The 20,390-nt window shown below is 47.9% G+C and overlaps 1 protein-coding gene across 2 annotated transcripts in view; it reads right to left on the bottom strand.

Annotated features, from left to right (window-relative positions):
• Positions 1 to 20,390, bottom strand: part of XPNPEP1 (X-prolyl aminopeptidase 1) — a 53,396-nt gene that overhangs the window by 7,826 nt on the left and 25,180 nt on the right. For both annotated transcript variants that reach the window (XM_032880489.1, XM_032880495.1), the window contains 13 exons: positions 18,380 to 18,443; positions 17,093 to 17,197; positions 14,649 to 14,741; positions 14,183 to 14,326; positions 12,114 to 12,209; positions 9,908 to 9,989; positions 8,155 to 8,365; positions 6,480 to 6,569; positions 5,868 to 5,918; positions 4,528 to 4,586; positions 4,310 to 4,387; positions 2,406 to 2,477; positions 805 to 865 (listed from right to left, as the gene is read on the bottom strand). In XM_032880489.1, coding sequence (XP_032736380.1) covers positions 805 to 865; positions 2,406 to 2,477; positions 4,310 to 4,387; positions 4,528 to 4,586; positions 5,868 to 5,918; positions 6,480 to 6,569; positions 8,155 to 8,365; positions 9,908 to 9,989; positions 12,114 to 12,209; positions 14,183 to 14,326; positions 14,649 to 14,741; positions 17,093 to 17,197; positions 18,380 to 18,443 — 1,206 coding nt within the window. The remainder of the gene's footprint in view (positions 1 to 804; positions 866 to 2,405; positions 2,478 to 4,309; positions 4,388 to 4,527; positions 4,587 to 5,867; positions 5,919 to 6,479; positions 6,570 to 8,154; positions 8,366 to 9,907; positions 9,990 to 12,113; positions 12,210 to 14,182; positions 14,327 to 14,648; positions 14,742 to 17,092; positions 17,198 to 18,379; positions 18,444 to 20,390) is intronic.

Raw genomic sequence — 20,390 nt, 5'->3', positions numbered from 1 at the left:
AAAGGTATGTGGAGCCAAGGTCAGATTCTTCTAAGGCACTCGTGCCTGCAAACAGATGAGTCACAGGACTAAAAGTATGAAGTGTGCTCTGCTGCACTGTGTGAAACTCTCTTCCTTGGATAAACTCCCTGCAGGAGCTCCTAGAAAAACAGACTCACTCGGACTCAACCGGCATTCCTGGGTTAGTGACTGATCTGGGAATTTGCAAGGGTCGTGGAACTTTTATAACCAGCCTTGGAGGCAGGTACTCGTATCCCCACATTTATGGATGTGTCTCAGTGCTTTACTCAAGGTCACAGAGCCAGCAAACAGCAGAAGGACCTGAAGTCCGGTCTCCAGACTCCTACCTCACCGCCATCTCTACCTCTCCAGGCCAGACAGACCAGAAACTGAGCAGTGTAAACCATTTTAGAGGCTTCCTGAGCTAAACCTGTAAGTGGAAATGCTGAACTTGAAAAGAGAAGGGGGGAGTTGGCTTTCAGAATCAAATCTAGACGTTGTTTGTAAAAAGTATACATTTCACTATCCCACTCCCATCCCCAAAGAGATTTCCTGTTTCGAGAACACTGACTCTGTTTAAACTTGACTTTGACTTGCTTTGACCTTAGCAGACAGAATGCTTTTAAGATTTCTCCAGTAATTAATTAAATGGACATCATAAAGCAGATAAGCCTGACTCCACAGTAATGAGCTATTTTACTATCCCACATATAAATTTTTCTTCATTATACAATTCCTTTTCATGAGAGCAATGCTGTTCTTAAGAAAACAGAGAGGGCTCTCCAGTTTTCTGCCCCACCTTACCTTCTCATAGGCTGTGGGGGTCCCAAAATGCATGGTCCGTGTCACATCTGTCGTCCCATCCCTTTCCAAATGAAAGGACAAATTAGTTTTCACTCAAAATAAGCTTTGGCTCAGGGGACTCTAGGTGGTACAGTCAGTTAGGCATCAGACTCTTGGTCTGGAATCAGGTAGTCATCTCAGGGTGGTGAGATCAAGCCCTGTGTCTGGCTCGGTACTCAGCACAGAATCTGCTTGAGATTTTCTCTCCCTCTGCCCCTCCTGCTTGTGCTCTCTCTAAAATAAATAAATAAATCCTTTTCTTAATTAATTAATTAAAAAATGAGATAAAGTGTGAGAGCAAGGATGGCCACAGGTAGTGAGAGTGAACTCAGTCAGGTCCTGACACACACACACACACTCTTGGTCTGCAGTGTGAGGCCTGTCTCATGGGCGACACGATCATGGGGTTATAAATGAGAGGGCGGAGGACAAAGGAAATAGGAGCAAGTAGGAGCCTGCTTCTAGCAAAAGGGGGCCAAGCTCTAGTTCCGCCCATCAGGACAGCAAAGGAGTGGACCCTACAATTACCCAAAGACCTCTCTTAGAAGCACTAATCCATACTGACATAGAAAGGGGAACTTCTGAAATCCTGCTAAAATTTAGACGTGAACCAAAATTTACACCAGTTACCCAATTAATACCCTGAGCTCTAAGATGTTATATTATGAATACAAACATACACGTGTCCCAAGGCTAGGCTATGGTTTCCACCCATGTGGCAGAGCCCGCTTAATAATCAAGATCTCCAGGGGCACCTGGGTGGCTCAGTCGGTTAAGCACCTGACTCTTGGTTTTGGCTCAGGTCATGATCTCAGGGTCATGGGATGGAGCCCTGCATAGGGCTCTGCGCTCAGAGCAGAGTCTGCTTGAGAATCTTTTCTCCTCCTTCTCCCTCTGCCCTTCCCCCTGCTCTCGCTCTCGTGCTGTCTCTCCCTCTCCCTAAAATAAAATCTTTAAAAATAAAAAAAATAATCAGGCTCTCCATCAACCACAGTCCCAAATGCAGTGGCTGCCCGTGCTCTCTTAGTGCCGACAACACCCATTCGAGCTCCTTCCATGGTTCCACAACAAGACCCAGCCAAATCTTGGGTTCTCCTCTGAGAAACTTTCTGGAGGAGGAATATGAAAGCAGCAAGACATGAAGATGGAAATTCAGAAATTCAGGGGCAACCCTAATTTCTCATTTAGTCATTTAAAATTAATCCCCCACTTCCCAAAGTCAGGAGGCCGCTGCCAAGTGCAGAGTTAACAGGCAGTTTATGAACTAGGGCAGAAGTCTTTCCAGTGGTTTCGAAAGCTTGCTTTCAGTTATTTATTTAGTATTTAACAACTTCCGGCCAAGAACTAAACATTTCTATCAAACAGTCTTTTGTGAGAAGAGTCACCACTGGATAACTTCAAGCAGGGGTGAAAAAAAGGACAAGACATGAGAAGGATTCCATTAGGGGCTGGCGCACAGTGAGATTCCCATCTGGGTGCCCTTGGCTGGAGCTTGGCTTGACTCCTATTCAACTTTTTTGACCCAGCACCATCCCCCTCTGTGGCAGCCCTAGTTCACTTACTTGTATTGGGCTCCGGAGTCGATCAGGTACACTTCATCTAGCGACAACGTCCTATTCGTCTCAGGGACTGGCCTAAGAAAGTTAATTAAAAATTAATTATTCCACAAATGTACTTGTTGAATCTGGGAGGAGACGTGTAAAACTTCCTTATACTATTCCTACAACTTATATAGGTCTGAAAGTATATCAAAATTAAAAAGTTACCCACCAAATTGATTATTTCAAATAATTTAATCTTCTAGAACTACTCAGAGATCCAGTCTGGCTATCTCCCCAACTGGATAAAGAGCTCAAGAGAAGGAATAATAATTTATTTCTTTGTATCTATCTCCATTTGTGTCTGGAACAAAACAGTTTCATGAAACGGTTGTAAAAGGTACAAAAATAATAATCATTAGATGCAAGAGGACCAAGCTAGAATCCTGAGAACTGGGAACACAGCAGCGACGAGTCATCTGTCTCTGTGGCTGGAGGTGGGGGAAAGGGGGGGAACCAGGCCCCATGTGCTTCCCAGACCCCCAGACAGACAAACATTTTTATTAGGAAAACGAGTGAATCACAATGTTCTTATGCCGTAGCACTTTTTTTAAACGAACAAGAATTATTTTTAAAAAGTGATCTGATTTCCCCATGCCATTTCCAGACAGTCCCACTGCACTGGGAAATGCTAGAAGGGGTAAGGACATCCCAAGTCTCTGCCCACAGCTGAAAGAAGGACTCCTTCATTTCCAGGCACCACCCACCCCCTCTCTTCAGCACAAAGGGCATCAGTGATGATCACTCCAGCTGAACAACTGGAACCAGCTCTAGGCCCCGCTTCTCAACAGGCTTCCAACAGCCCACGGCAAAAAAATGTCAAAGTAGAAGCAGAATTCTCCCCGCTTGAGCTGAAATTTTTTAATGTGTTAATTACATGCAAAATTCTAGGGTACTATCCAGCCAAGAAATTCACCACCTGAATTAAACAGAAGACAAAAACTGAAGTCCTTTTTATATTTTAATTTTGGAACAGAAGCATTACTAGGAGAGAACTGCACAATCACAACTCCCACACACAGGTTCAAAATGTGCCCCAAGACTAAAAGCTCTAAAAGCAATTATTAGAAGGGGGGGATCTCCACCTGTGTATGGCACAGTGAGAAAGACCAAGTGTTCTTCCACTGACTGTACATCACAGACATGGAGCAAAGAACTCAAAATGCCCAACACTAGGCAAAACCACTCGACTGGGCAAATCTGAAGCTGGCGCCCAATGGCCAAGCCAAGTTCCATTTCCCACCATCTCTGCAGGCAACTGAGTCCTAAACTTATCAGTGCCTCTCCTGTCTCACAGCACAGAGAATGCTCCGCTCTGTGAATCCACAGGCTCTCGGAGCTCATCTGCTGAAATTCCCCATAGGCTGGGCGCCCAGCTTCAAGCCCGCAGGGAGGGATGAAAGGGTGCTGATCACCTCCCTCACCACAACACGATGCTCCACAACCTAGTGCTAAGTTTTTAAGTATGGAGGTGACAGAGCTCACAAGATGTCTGGACTCATTCATCAGGAAGGCTGCCATTATCAGGAAAGACAAACACTAAAATAGTCCGCTCACCATGATGAAGAGCTACGGAATACAGCTTCAGTTGCCTCAGAAGGCAAAGAGGGGGACAACCCGTCTGACTACCTCATGGAGAAGGTCAATGCCATACACCTGGGCCTCAGAGGAGGCTCCCAAAAGGCAGAGACTTGGAGATTTAGAGGCAATGAGAGAAAATAAGTCCTCAGTTCCCATCTAAGAACAGTCTCAACAGACCCAAGGAAGTGGGCACTGGGGCCTCGAGTCAAATACTGTCTCTCCCCTGCTCAGGCTCCCGTGCAGAAGCAGCAGCAAAGCCAGGCAGAGAGCAACTCCGCATGCCTTACGCGTAGTGAATGATGGCGCCATTGGGTCCCGTACTGGAAATCGTCGGGAAGCTCAGGTCCACGAAGTCAGCCTGTTGCCTAGAACAGAAAGACACAGAGAGGAGACCCGCTTAAAGGATTTTACCGTGCCGAGAATCAGGGCCCTCTCAGCCTCATTTAACTCACAAAAGAAACAACCACTATGTTCAGCAACTCCCACGCCACACACGGATCTTTACCTGCGCAATTCCTCGGCTTTGTCAGCAGCTGAGATCTCGGTCACACCACCTTTGGGCACCTACGAGGGAGTTGCTTATAAATCATCTGGGGTGATAAATTCATGTGCTTCATACAAGGTAAAGGGGATGCATTAAAAGCCTATTTTGTCCTCACTTCCCACGTCCCCACTGTCCCACCTACGGGACACAGCTGATGGCTCATTTTTAACAAGGAGGGAATTTACAAAGACTCTCATCAAAGCTACCTAAACTAGAAGGATTTCTATCCTTTCAATTTCTCACTCAGCTACAATTCAAAGGCATCTCCTGCTAGGATACCATCCTAAGAAAGTTATCCTAAATAAATAAAGAAGATAAATATGCAAAGATATTATTACAGGGTGATTGATAATAGCAAAAAAATAAATTAAAAACGATCTCAACACTTGAAAACAGGAGGAATGGCAAATGGGTCTAACCACAAAATGCAACCTCTCTACTTGGATCCATTTTTTTTTTTTTTTTAATGCAAATAGAGCTGACACACGATGCGATGTTAGTTTCAGGTATATGACACCGTGATTCAGCATCTCTGTGTTACGCTGTGCTCACCACAAGTGTAGCTACCATCTGTCACCACACAACGCTTTTACCATTTGAATCCTTTTCTAAAGGCCTCCAAGCACATGGAGAAGGCTCACACTATAGTACAGAGTGAATAAAGCAAAATACAAAATCACATCTATACACTGAGAGACATGTCAAAATGATTTACACAGAAGAATACCAGCCAGAGGGAATAAGCTAGTTACACAGGTGGGAGTTCTTTTTCTAATTTAAGCTACTTTTAAAGAGTTGTTTATGTAATATTTAAAGGGAACATGAGACTGTTCAACAACGACACAAAGAATCCCCTGCTGTCAACCAAAAGGAATGAAAAGGCAAGCAACTAACGGCCAAGGGTCAATTTACTATCAAAGGTTTACATCTTAAACTGAAGTCCAAAATGTACACAAAGACCTTTTCCTCTTAATACGGTCAACTTGCCGATAATATTATTTTGAGCCATTTTTCCTTATAATGAAATCCCACTTAGTTATAGGACAATGCCTTGACCCAGAAAGGATCCTCTCAGTTAAGGAAATTCTTTCCTCATCTGTATTACTATTTTCTACAAATAAAAAAATTTCTAAATACACACCAAATTTCCAGGAAGAACTACCAAGAGAAGAGTCCTAAAATTAGATCAAGACCTTGGACCTCATGGTCACCAGAGCATGGAGGGGGCCATGGTTAGAATCACATGTTGACAGTTTCTGAATAATGGCCACCCACGTGTTAAACAAAGACTAAGAACCAACCTCTTTCTCTAGCCAGTTAAAGAGTTCACAGAGGGCAACAGCATCTTTAATCTGTGGAAACAACAGAGACTTTTTTAAAAAGAGTTATTACTGAAAATCAGCTGGGCAAATTCAGAGCCCACCCCAACGCGGGACTGAAAAAGCCGGACCCACAGGGCACAACCACAGCCATCGGAGCTTTCCACGCAGGAGCTCCCTGCAATCAAGCCCACAGCAATTCCCACCAGCAGAGACAGGGATCCTGGGCTGCTCAACAGCTCAGGCACAACCAGGAAAGGGCCTGCCGGAAAGCAGGGGCAAATCCCTCAGCAGGTGCACTCCCACTCTCCAGAGGCAGGAAAGGCAAGCCACTGCAACTTTCCAGACCCACCGCTGGCCTTGAAACATACTCTGGGCCTTTTCAGAAGGAACAGAAGCATCACCTTTTTCTGTGGTGTACGCTGGACTTTGTGAAGATCTAGCGTACTGAGTATTTTATCTCATTCTCTCATTAACACTGCAAGGCTCAAAGCATTTCTGACCTCGTGCCAGGCTCAAAGCCACATAGCAGGGGAGGGGCTGGGCCTTCCGACCCCCATACACCCCCTCCTCTGCACTGGCTGCTTGACTCACGTGGGCTCGCCTCATGCCTTCTGATTCGGCAGAATTCTTCACAGCTTTGGCGATGCAGATGGGAGTGTAAGGCATACAGCATCGATGGTCCTAGGAGCAAAAGGAGTCATGTGGGAAATCAAGCCCGGCTCCACACACCCAAGACCAAGGTGATCTCCTCTTCACCTGGCACATCACATGCCATCTGCAGACCCCCCCCACTCAGGACCCACCTCACTGTGTCTGGGGACTGAAGACCAGCCCCTTTTGGATGAGGACTCTGAGCATGATGAAAGGGGCTTGAGCTCTTCCAAAAAGACAAAGTACATCAAGCAAGGCATTTCTCTTCTATCCCCCGCATCCTCGACTCTTTGACATTGCTGGCCGCCGGCCATCGAGAAGACATTGCTTTTCAAGCCTCCATGGTCATGGTCAGAGTTCGCTAATGATCAAAGCTTGACCGAAATAACCCCTTTCCTGCCACACAAAGGAGGCTTTTCCCCATTGTCTGGGGACACACATGACTGATGAGGGAAGGGCTCCCACTCCTTCCTCCCTCTTGCTCCGGAATCACACGTCACCTACTCTTCACGGTCTGATCATGAATGGCTAGGAAAGGCCCTTCCCGACTTAAGAACAAGTTAGAACCCAGCCCTGCCTTACAGGCGGGGGATTCAGGGCCATTGTGCACTTGCACAGAGCTTGCTGAAGGGGTGCACTCTCTCTCCACTCTTACTCCCTCGGTCTCCCATACACATCCCCCATGAAATAGAGAAGGCAGGCATCATCCCCTTACTTGGGTCAAGGAAGCAAATCTGAGTAACTGAGGGTCACATGGTGTGAGAGTGGCAGGGTACACTCGAGAGGCAGGTCTAGGGGGCCAGACCTAGGCTCTTCCCAGGATGGAGAGGGGATTCCCCTGGGCCTGTCCAAGGCCACTTGGCAGCCAGAGGCCCAGGGCGGGACAGTCGAAAAGGCTACATCCAAGGTGGCTTAAATTCCAGACCTTCCCTGAGCCCCAGTTAAAATGAGGAGACAGGAGACTGCTTAGCACCACCCAGCAGGGGCTCAGGAAAGGGCAAGGCTGTTACTATCATCTGACCTCTGACAAGTCCCCAACTTCCCAAGCCGCTCTTCCTAAGGGCCTCCAGTCTCCTCTGCTGTAATGTGCAGGGAGAGGGGGCACACACAGTGTTTTCCAGACGTCAGGTGCTCTCTTACCACCTACACAGCCCTATCCTGGCTGCCTACCCTCTAGGCCTTTATTTACATAACACTTTTCTTTAGACCATCTTTAAATCAACTTAGTTTCTTCAACCCTGACTTATGAAATAATTTTTATAATCTCATGGTCTCAAACGCTAGAAATGTTTTTTCTAGTATACACTAAATTTCTTCTGAAACAGATAACATTTAAATAACGTTAAGTTTTAATGTATACCCCCTAAAATTATCTCTCGGGTCACACTGTGGAAAACACAGAGGACTCCATGAGTTCTACAGACCCTCAGACTCTCAATATGGCTCAGCCCAAATGGCTCTTCCAGGGAGAGGGCATCTCCGGTCTGACAGCCAGTCCCAGAGACCGTCCAGAACAACCTCTATTTCAAAGACAAAGCTGCAGGATGCCAGGACTGGGAAGGGGCTGCAGCGGGAACATGGCAGGCTGTGAACGGGCCTCGGCAGGACTACCAACCTTGGGGATGGCCTCGCTCACGGCATAGCTGGCCTTGTCGCTGACCCACACCTTCTCCCTTGGGGAGAGATTGGCACACAGAGCCTTGAGCTCGCTCAGGATGGACTTGTAGGGAAGCACCTGGATTCTGTATTCAGCTTCCAGGCCCAAGTCAAACAGCAGGTGCTCCTTCACACTGGGGGCATCTATGCGGTCACCATCAATGAAGAGCCTGCAGAGGGGCGAGAGGTGAGGTGACAGAGAGACGAGGGCATGTGAGCGAGACCGGGGGGAATGGGGGACCACAGATATACAACGGGCTCCATCTTCTAACAATCAAAACCAAGCAGCTTCTCCTTCTTCCCCATTCCCTTTCCAAATCCTGTGCTCCAAGTTGTGTCCCCATCCCTGTATATGTTATCACCATCCACCTCACTCCCCCAGCCAGGACCTGGGCACTGTCCCTGATGTCCTTCCTCCCCTCCGCTAAGATCTCCAGACCTACAGTCTAAATCCCCATCAAGTCTGTCCAGCTTTGCCTCCAGCCCTGCCCAGTCACCAGCCGGGTTCAGGTTGCCACTGTCTCTCCATTGGACTGGTGCCATGGCCTCTGAGCTGGTCTCCCGACATCCAGTCTTGTCCCTAGACACCCCAGTCTCACAGCCACAGTATTCTTTATGATTTGCAAACTTGATCATGTGGTTCCTTATGAAAAATCCATTCAGTAGCTCCCCCGTGTCCTCAGAACAGAGGTCCAAGCTCCTGGACTTGTCTCACTGGCCTTCCTTTATGGGGCCCCACTCCCCTTCCAGCCTCTCACTCCACGTTCCAACCACACTGAACCATTCCAGTCCTCCACAAGCACTGTGCTCTCTCCTGCCCAGAGCCACAGCCCATGCTGTTCCCTCTGCTTAGATCACCATTCCCTTTGCTCCCCATTCACTGAGCCAACTCACATGTGCCCTTGATCTCTGCTTCAATTATTACTGGTCAGTCTCCTCTGACCCCCTCGGTGGAGGCCAGGCCCCTCCAGTAACACCCGTACCCATCCCACTGACAAGTCAGTGCCCACTTAGATGCCTGAATCCCCTGAAGAGACACTCATCTCCCCAGCTCTAGCCCAGGACCCCGCCTGTCTCAATCGTCCTAGCACCCAAGAGAGACCCTTTCAACTTAATAAACGTTATCAGACTAAAGAGAGCCATCCAAATCGAAGAGCCACCACAAGAGGGCCACAAGCAATTCTTTAACAGATAGACAATTCGACAAACCGCAACTGCGGGGGTTTTCCTGTGTCATTTCTGACCTTCCAAATGCCTCTGTTTATTTGAATTGTGGACCCAGGATTGTACAATGGAGCGTAGCCACATCTCCCTTTGCACCGGCTGCTACAAAACTTAGAATCAAATGTGGGGCCTGACCAAGACCTTGCAGCAGAAATTTTGTGAACTAACCTCACTGTGTTTTGTTTTTTTGTTTTTTACTCACTGTGGTTTTGTTCTGATGTCTCTGCCTACTTATTTTTTTAATCTCCTAGTACTAGAGATACTTTCTTTCATAGATCTCAAGTCATTTGAGAGATTAAGAGAGAGGCAGTATGTAAAAAATACCTAGTGTTTAGGAAGACCAAGGGAAAGGAAGAGAGAGGCAGGAAAGGGGAAAAGTAGCGCCTCAGCAGGATCTCAGGCAGGGATGGGGTTGGCCAGCAAGGGGGACAGAACCTCTGAGGAGCTGCGAGGAAGGAAGAATTTTCCGGTGTGGGGCCAACACTCACATGATCGTCTCCAATCCTATGATTGTATAGGAGAAAAACACCGGATTGTGCTCCACATCTGACCCTCGGAGATTGAACAGCCCTTAAAAAAAAAATAAAATAAAAAGACCCTGTCACCTGCCTGACTCGAGATTTGAACAGGTAGATTACAGAGGGAAGCACTTTGGCATGCATGGAAGGCTTCCATGGAAGGATTCCGTGACATCTCAGAAAAGCAGGAAACCTGACTTCCTGGTTCCACCTTTGGGCTGCAGTTGCTCAGGTCCACCAAATGATGGCACCAGAACTGTATCTTATGCTGCCACATCACCGTCCCGGGAACAGAATGGAAGTTAGTCAAAAAACTTGAGGATGACCCTCCAAACAGAGAGTTGAAATGGTCCGCCTGGTGGTGACCTGCCAGGCCTGGCCTGGCCACAGGGAAAACCTCTGGCTCTCCCAAGTGAAGGGAAAAGAGCCAAGCACTCTCTCAGTTTTAGACCCACCCAGGATGAGGGAGCCCAAATAAGGCCCTCTGGCTCACAGCCACAGAGCCCCAAGGAGGTGGAGCTTCCCAACACAGGAACAAAAGCAGTGAGTCAGCAGGGCTTGGGCCCATGAATGAAACCCAAATCGGAGCCCACCCAAGGGTAGGCTGTGGTGCCAAACCAGGGTGGAGGACCCTCCTACAGCCAGTGTGGAGGGGGTCTGAGGAGGTCGTAGGTTTAAGAGACTACGGAGGCCAGCAGAGAGCATCGCTATCCCCGGTCCCCTAGCTTCCAGCTGCCTGATGCTTGCTCTCCTGAAGTATAAAAAAGTATAAAAAAGACCCTGGTGAGAAAAGTGCTGCCTCTATTTGAGAACAATGGTTTCTCACAGTAAAGCAATGAAGCAACATTTTTTTACCTATCAGACTAGCACTTTTTAAAAATGACCGTACCCGGGACTGGCGAGGGTGTGGCCGGACGGCCATATTCATGTCCGTGCAGATAAATGTCAAGACGGGTCCAAAAGCTCTGCCAGGCACACACCCTCTAACCCGTAATACCGCCCCTAAAAGCCAACCTCAAAGAAAAGAAAATCACCAGAAACCAAGACACAGACTTTGATGCGCTAAGATTTTGATGGCAGCATCATAATAAAGTCATGGAAAAATCAGAAAATAACCCAAAGGTCATCCTTAGCGTAATCATTAAGTAAATTACGGTATAACCATATGATTAGGTATTTATTTTTACTGTATTATTATATATGCTTAGAATATACTGATACATTGGAAAAATCAAGCTATAAAATATATATATGTAGCGACTATTAACAGTGACTATCTCTGGGTAACGAAACTATAGGTGAGTTTTTTTCTGCTTTTTACTTCCTTTACATTTTCCAGCTTTTCCACAACAGGAATGTGTGTTCTTAAAATCAAAGGGAGAAATTAACTTTATATATCTTATTTTCTCTATTGTCAAGGTTGTTAATTAATTAAGAATATTAATCACTGACACAGGCCTGTCAAGCATCACTGATATTTGACGAAGTTTTGGGGCTGGGGACTGGAAAGATAGGACACTGTGTAGTAGGGTCTCTTTCTCTAGTGAGAAAAATAAAACGATAAGGTACTGCCTCTTCTCAGTTACCCTGGGCCAAATCCAATATCAGAAAACAAAGACAGGACAGGAAGGTTCAACCAGATTCCTTCAGGTTCTGAAACAATTACATAAGCGTTACATAAAGATTCACAAATTATTACTGTATCAAAAAGGCTGAAGAATTTTCAGTTCCTGAGTTTTCTGAGGTCAAAGTATTTCGAGAACATTCTCACTGTTAAGAACTTAGGGAACTAGAGGAAAAGTGTAGAGAAAAAAATAATCTCCTAGGACGCCACTTCTGCAGCTAGAGACTCAGGAGTGTTGACAGACACAAAATGTTAAGAAATGTCCTTCCTCAACAGTATCACAGTCCTGAAGAGACTGGCCAGAGGTGGACATCATCTCTGATTTAACATCAGCCCCTAGCTGAAATACTGCTCTGGGCAAAGCCACATTCCTCTCCAAATTCTCTGTAATTTTTTTCCATCCTATTTGGTGTATCAAATACCCATTGGTGACATAGTCTCTTGTTTACTCCCTGGCCACGCAGAAAGCGGACTGGCCTGAACACACAGATTCCCAGAGAACCAAGAAAGAGACTGGGTAATATGCCCACACAGTCAAGCCAGAACTCTTACATGCAATCTCATCCAGGGCAGTGACCACAAACCACACGACGTTCCTCTCAGCCATTTTCAGCCGAAGGTCCGCAACCTTGTCCTTCCAGGAGATGCCTGCAAGAAACAGATGTGCTTGGGGCGCCTGGGTGGCTCAGTGGGTTAAACCTCTGCCTTCAGCTCAGGTCATGATCTCAGGGTCCTGGGATGGAGCCCCGCATGGGGCTCTCTGCTCAGCAGGGAGCCTGCTTCCTCCTCTCTCTCTGCCTGCCTCTCTAATTGTGATCTCTGTCAAATAAATAAATAAAATCTTAAAAAAAAAGAAAAAGAAGAAGAAGAAGAAAGAAAGAAACAGATGTGCTTGCGACTCTGGCTCCAGAGACCCACGGGAGCCAAGTGAAAGAACCCATCCCAAACACTGTTAACCAGCAGCTACATCTCAGAGGGAGCGTGTTACTGGAGCAAATAGGAGTTCTGGATTCAAACCTCTGTCCAACTCTGTCTGACGTTCGAGAGCCCAGACTGCCTCACCCACAAAATTAGCGCATCTATTCATCCAACAAATGTGCATGAAAAATCTAGACTTCCCAGGCATAGCTACCTGTCAGGCACTGTGCTGGTCACTGCAGTTCCAGCTCTGAAAGATACCCAGCCCCTGCCCTTGGGGCTTATAATCTAGAAGGGAAGACCAACAATTAATTCAGCAACAGTCACATTTCTCTGTACAGGTTGCTATGAGAACATACTGCCTGGCAGAGAAAACTGAGCCAGTCCTAGAAGCCAGGGGAATATCACCCACCACCTTACGTTCTTGGAGCCCAGAGACTCACGTCTTGGTGCAAGACCTAGGAACTCCCTGCCATCTGACTCACTGTGACTACTGCTTCCAAATCACACTTGCCCTGTCACAGCCAGGATCTCCCTGTGGCTCTCCAGATGAAACTGCAGCCCTAGAGAAGCTCACCCCATCACCACCACAACCACCACCTTCACCCGCCATGACACAGCACTTACAACTCGGGTTACACCCCTGTGGAAACGGGGTAACCATCTGCCATATTCACCCAGCAGCTGGCACAGTGTCCCGCACGTAGTCAGCACGCATGTTTGCCCAAACAAAAGCGTATCCCCCCCATCTGCTCTTCCCTCTCCTAAAAGTAACAAGTTCGAGCCTCTGATTCAGTTTAAAAAAATTCAAAACATGCTCACGGAAAATGGATAGCTGACCCTGGGCCACTCACCGGACCTATACCCCTCCGTCCACGCAACCCTCCAGTGAGGGCGTCACAGGGAAAGCAAGCTGGGGGCTGCCCCCACAATCAGCACCGCTTTGAAGATCAGCTCGGAAATGCTGTTTAAAATTTGGCAAGAGTCTGGGCTGTAATGCTTTCTTCCCAGGACCCCTCTGGGCAATCTGCCTACATTCCAGACATCCCCCATCCACCTCTCCTCTTCTGTTTGCACCGCACGCCTCCCTCCCCGGCAGCCCCACCTCCCTGGCCTCTCTCTGCAGCTCTTGCTGTTCCATAAATCCACACTTTCAGCTCCCACGAATGGTTCGCAGTGCTCACTCCTCACCAACCACTAACACACAGGCCAAAGAAACCCACCCACGCCCAAAGCCACTAAAGCAGAAGGTTTCTAGATGCGGGGGTGCGGTAGGGGAGCTAGGAAGGTAAACCTACAGATGTGGGCAGAAGAAAAGGAAATGGAACCTAGAACCCACCACCCCCTGCCCTGGTCCTGCTTCCAATATCAGACATGTCAGAGAGGCAGTTAGCAACAGTGTGGTAAAAAAGTAATAAAAAGTAAAAAAGTAAAAAAGCGATCTCAACAGTGGCCAAAGGTCTGCCCAGAAGAGCGTGGCAAGAATAAATTATGCAAAATAAGTGGCAAGTAGGTGGCAAGTAGGTGGCCACCGCCGAAACAGAAAAAGCTCCTGCTTCCATCCAATGCCACTGGGCCAGGATGGGGCAAAATCCTGCCATAGGCTCAACTCTGATGCGGTGGGCTGGCATGGGTAGAACGATGACAGGTGCAGGGAATGGGGACGATGGCTGGGGGCCCTTTGGGTGCAGCGGGGGTCTGACCTGTGTAATCCAGGCCCAGTGTGAGGAGGGGCTTGCACGGGCGCTCAGGACGGTCTGTCCAGATTTTGTCCACAAGGTTCTCCTTGACAGGAATGAGGTGGTGGCCTGCACTTCTCAGAACCTTGGCCATCTTCTTCCAGTAATCTGGGGAGAAATACACATGGCCCAGCCGTGCATGAACCAAATGCCAGTTCAGCTGAGGGAATCAACAGTGCCTTCTGAAAGGCAATCCTCCCATGGCCTAGCGCTGGGTCTGCAGGATGGCAAACTATGGAAAGGTTATCTTCACCACCCACAGCCTTCCCCTGCCTCTCTGCCAGAACTCTTTTCTTCACCTTGACCTTTATTATGACATCAAGTTATACTGAGCCCCCGATGATCCAAGTCCCACAAGCAAATTAGGAATACGGAAAACCATCTAGAATCCACTTCCTCATCCACACTGGAAGGACTCCAGCTCACTCACCTGTAGGAATGATCAGTGGGTCCACACCAACCCTGGATCCTTCGGGAAGTACACTCACCAGCCAGTCTTCCTGAGTTGGTGTGTCCTTCAGACCTAGAGAGGGAAGAATGTAGAAGAAACAATCCCCAATGCACCCAAGCTCGTAGTCCTACCCAGAAGGATGCAATTCAACAACGTCATGTTAACAGGGTCTTTACAAAGCACCTTCTTTCTATAAGGTGGACGGGCAGCACTTGGAAAATCTGAACTTTCCTCAATCCTGGAAGGCTGCAAGAAGGGTAAGATGGTATATTTAAAAGCATATGATGGAGCACCTGGGGTGGATCAGATGGTTAAGTGTCCGACTCTTGGTTTCGGCTCAGGTCATGATCTCAGATGTGTGGGATTGAACCTCGCATCAGGCCCTACACTCAGCACAGAGTCTACTTGACATTCTCTCTCCCTTTCCCTCTGCCCCTCCTGTTCGTGCTCTCCCTCTCTTTCTAAAATAAATAAATCTTTAAAACAAAAAACAAAACATAGGGGTAAGAAGAAAGAAAGAAAGAAAGAAAGAAAGAAAGAAAGAAAGAAAGAAAGAAAGAAGAAAGAAAGAAAGAAAGAAAGAAAGGGCAGATTTTCATTTGACTCCTGGTAAAATGGCATCCTGGGAACCACTGCAACAAAGGTCCAAGTGTCATTGCAAAGGACATCCTCTCAGCCTTTGGTCACTTTGCCACTCCTGGGCACTTGATGAGCACCTGGGTGGCAAATGGCGAAGGCTGGGAGCGGGGGACCTTCCTCACATCTCACACCAGGTAAGGGAAACACGTGCCACAGTGCTCTCCCCTCACTGGAAGGCAGGATGGTAGACAGAAGGCTCCCAGCCCTGAACCAGGCCCGACTGGACAGCTGACACAAGTCTCACCAGCAAAGAAATCTTTCCAAAGATTATAAGAGGGCCACACAGGTCCAGTCACCATCATCTTTATGATGGTTCCCTGGCTTCCCAATGCCCAAGAGCAAACAGCCCTTCCCATTTCCAAGAGACTAGTCACAGGACACCAAATAAGCTTCAAGAAAGGAACTGAAGTTATTTTTGATATTCCAGTTTTTCTTTAATCTGAGCCAATACCTTCTATGTTTGGATGTATGCTTCTTAACTGATCAAATTTTTACTAACAAGTTAACTTCTTGGTGAAATAGATCTATATTTAGAGTGAAAGTTCGTATGTTCTAAAACAGTACTTATCTTTACTGTTTTCCCTCATGACTGCTGATAACCACATAACCACAGAGGGGAAGTTCAAAGGTTTATAAAGAAATGAGCTCATGAATCTCAATTCCAAAAAACTGCCTAAAAGCTGGCACTGAGTTGTTATTTTGCTATTTGATTCTTGGCTATTTCTTTCCAAACCGCTAGAAAGCCACTTACTAACGAAGTTTCTTTTAATGCCCCTAGTATGACTTCTATAGGATGAAATCATGCTATTTCCTAGCAGACAGATAGCTGGCAAAATCCCAGGGATGATTCACTTCCCAACCAAACCCACCAGAATTTCCCTGCACAGGAGAGATGCCTGAGGAAAGGGGGGCTTAAGAAAGACACGGCGAAGTAGAGAGGGACTTGGAAGGAAGGAGGACTCCTCCCCAGGGCCACCACATACCTACATGAAGGAACAGGCAGACAGAATTTGCCCCTCTGACACTCTGACCCCTAGTGTGCTGACAGCTGGAGAAGTAGGCCCCAAAGATACCCATACCCCAGGGGTAGACTGAATGATCCACTGGGGTGAAGCAGAAAGTATTAAGATGTCTATTTTTTCTAAACAATAAAGAAATTAACCTGTCCTCACATCTGAAATGCAGATGGACACCAGTACATATGTACACACACAGACACGAGTAGACACATATGTGCAGGGTGCACACACCATAACTGAAGCATGCGGTCAGAAAGTCTAAAGGCCGCCACCTGTCCATTTATAACAAATGTCTGCCTCTGGGTGTGCGTGTGCGTGTGCATGTGCATGTGAGAGAAAGGGGGCTTTCCTGCACCATGAACTGGATTGCATCCCCCAAAACTCATATGTTTAAGTCATAAGGGTGGCACTCTCATCTGATACGATCAGTGGCCCTTTCAGAAGAGAGACCTATCTCTCTGCCAGGTAAGGACACAGTGAGAAGGCGGCTGTCTGTCAATCAGGAGGGCTGTCCCCAGAACCTGACCAGGCTGGCACCCTGATCTTAGACTTCCAGCCTTCAGAGCTGAGAAAACAGATTTCTGTTGTTTAAGGGACCTAGTCTATGGGATTTTGTTATGGCAGTCCAAGAGGACTAACACACCCTGAATTCTCGAAAGGGTCCTTGACCTCATCAAAGGGTTAAGATCCAGACACCCTGAGGAATGCTCAGGTCCCTTCCCAGAGCTGGCCAGCTGAAGTTGGTCTGGCCGAGCCTCTACACACCCATCTTCATGAGCGTCCAGTTGCTGTCCATCTGCTTGGCCGCCTGGAGAAAGTACCGTCCGTCAGTCCACATGGCCGCGTGCTCTTCCGTGACGATGGCTGTGCCTGGAGCATGGGAGCAAAAAAAAAAAAAAGAAAGAAAGGCTTCTGACAATCACATAGACAACCGCACATGATGGCAGCAGGCCGGCAAGCCCAGTGAGAAGCACCGGCTCTGTGCGGCCCGGCCTCACACCATCACTCACTCTAGGGGACAGGTGGGCCTCTGAAAAGCTCTAGGCTAGAGAAGTCGATGCCCTTGAGAACCAGCTGCGGGTCACGCTCTGAAGGAAGAAGTCCTCGGGCAGCCCGGGCTAACCGGTCCCAGCACAAAACTCCACCTGCAAGACCGGCAGAACAGGAGGCTAAGCACCTGCAGTCAAAACGGTCTCGTGTTGAACAAGACAGACGTGGAGATGATTCCAGCACAGTGATCACAGCAGTCTGCTCCTGCAAATGCCCCGAGGGAACTGCTGCACCTTTCCTGAGAGAAACCAAGTGGAGTCTCAGTACTCACAGTGACTCGCTGGTCACCAGCAGGGAGCTCACGCCTCCCACCCCTACCTGCCCTCAGTCCCCGCAGGCCCCACAGAACCCCGGGCTTTTGGCAAAGCGGCCAACCACCACAAGCACGTCTACGAAAGGAAGCAGTTCTTCCCGAGCCTAGGAGCCTAGCTAGCTTAACAGAAGGCAATCTGAGGCGGGGGGAAATCACCCGAAAATTCAGGAGCACGGTTTTGGAAAAGTTAGGGCAGGGCAGCAATGCAACAACATGAACCTCTGTTATTTAAACTGAAAGTGAAATTATTGAACCTGTTATTACACAGGACCAGCAAGCTGAGGCAGATGTTCTGGGGTGCGGTGAGGTTCCCATTTCTTATGTAGAGTACTAGTTAAACAAGTATTTTCAGTTTAATTGATGTAATTTTCCATATGTATGCTATATTCAATAAAAAGTTCAAAACGTTTTTAAAGAAAAATGTTTTAAAACTTTAAGAGCAAAAAAAAAAATAAGTAAGAAAAATAAATAAAACTTTAATAGCAAAAGCATCAAGAAAAGGGCCACTGAAAGGTGAACTTTGAGAGCTGGGGGATGCCGGGAGTTCATACCTCTCTACAGAGGCTCCAGGGGGGAGTGTCTGGTTTACATTTTCTTTCTGGTTCTGTCACAGGCTGAAACTTGGCCCAGTTATTTTTGGGAAGCGAACGAAAGTACAGAAAGAACCAAGAGAGAATTTAGCAACTCACCCGCAGAGCCATCAAATCCAGAGACGAAGGCTCGCCGACAGTCACACGGAGCAATGTACTCGCTCTGGAAAACAAAAAGGAAGGAGAAGTGGACCTCGACCGGTCACGGGCGACCGCTCTCCACATGCTCAGCTGTGTGTGCGAGGCCCAGCAGGGACACAGAGGCTGGTGAAGCCTGGGCACCGTCAAGGAACAGACAGCCTAGCAGAAAAGTCAAGCTGAACACGAAAAACAAATGGCGTACACTGCAGAAGACCCTAATTAATGAAGGTCTAAGAGGGCTATTCCCACCAGCCTCTCTTCTGGAGAATAAAAGCAAATCAAGACAAAACATAATAAACTGCGATCTCCTCCCTGACATCTTACTCAAAAAACAAACCAACAGCCTTCTCCCTTCCTTACCACTGACATTTAGGCATCTGTTATTTTTCTGAAGGGAAAGGCTGAATTTCTGTTTTAGGTGCCAATAATTCTCTGAGATCTCTTTAGGCATGAGCTTGTTTCTGAACTTCCTGTGTGGGTTCCCCTCCAAGGTAACATCACCAATCGCTCCTATGCAGACCCTGTCCCTTCCTATTAGGAAATACATGGAAACGCTCCCTCCAATCCAGGAGGCTTCAGCAAAAGAAAAGGTCATAACCCAAACTAGGTCTTTGCCATTCCCTTGCCTCTAAATGCAAGGGGTGGGAGACTGGAAAACACAGTAGGTTTTCATTCCCGTGCAGAGGGTACATGGCCATGGGGTGCCTTCCGCCAACAGCCCGTGAAGCACAGAGAGTTAAGTAACTTCTCCAAAGTTCCACGAACAGCAGAGGTAGGCCTTGAACTTGGGCTCTGAAGCACTCGGCCATGCAGCTGCCATATGACCCATCATCTCCCATCCTCATAACAACTCTCCAGGACAAGACTACTGGCAAAAGAGAAACCTGAAGGGTGAAGACAGAAACTTTAATCAACCTGCCCACCCCCAGGACAGCAGCAGGGCCAGGATGTGCTGGGCCGGAAACCAGAGCTGCAGCTCCTTCTGTTGGCAGCTTTCTCTGGAGCTAAAAGACCCGGCGAGGTTAAGAATGCTGAGGATGGAGCGTGGGGATGCCGGACCAAGGCCTTTTTAGATCAACACAAAGTAGGGATGAGAAGGCATCCACGTCTCACTCCTACCCCTTTTACCGAGGCAGCTGCAGCCACAGCCCCAAAGTGGCCACAGGACCGCTACCCACGGGGATGCCAGAGGAGCCAGAGGAGGGAACCACGACAGGGCTCTAGGTGACACCTGCCACCAGCAGGCCCCGCGATGTGGTCCGCAGCAAGGCTCACGGCATCTCTCAGGCTCAGTTCCTCATTTCTAAAACAGCTCTCTTCAGACTGCAGCAAGCGACAGCAGGCACATGTTTTATTCCCAAAACAGAGAAGAACACTTGATCTTAGCACTAAGAACAAGAAGAAATGGCCCCCAGCAGCATTTATGAACTGCAGAATTCTCATTTGATTATAACCCAGTAATCACTGGGTGCAAGTAAAAAATGGAGGGCAGAGGAGCTCCCCCCCGCCTTCTCCTGGGGTTGCTGTGAGGAAGAGTAAGTTAATGTTTAAAACAACTCACCAGAAAGCTGAGAGGGCTGCATATATGCAATGGAACAGAGAGTATTAGTTTCTTCCTGAACGATGAGAAAGCAGCCAAGAGGCTGGGCAAACTAAGTCAACGAAAGTAAGTCTGGTGCTCTAACTCACAGTATACAATGGGGAAGACCCTGCGGACACTTCTGCTGGACAAGGAGGTTCCCCTGCTTGGGGCTCACCCACCTGTGACACACAGTGAGGATGCCAGCAAAGGGCAGGCAGAGAAGTACTGCTCATCTTGGCACAGCCAGACTCTTCCAGGCAGGGACGCACCTCTCCAGGAATGCCCCACCCGTACCCGGGCAACCCCGAGGGGAGGGACAGGGCCTCTCAGAGGAGTTGCCTATCCACAAAGGAAAGAGGCAGGTTTCTCCAAAGGGAGGGTGGAATT

The sequence above is a fragment of the Lontra canadensis genome, unplaced genomic scaffold (assembly GCF_010015895.1).
Source record: "Lontra canadensis isolate GAN:19392208 unplaced genomic scaffold, GSC_riverotter_1.0 scaffold3, whole genome shotgun sequence".
NCBI classification, from domain to species: domain Eukaryota; kingdom Metazoa; phylum Chordata; class Mammalia; order Carnivora; family Mustelidae; genus Lontra; species Lontra canadensis.
The sequence above is the reverse complement of the archived record's forward strand: the minus strand, read 5'-3'. Positions and strand labels throughout refer to the sequence as shown.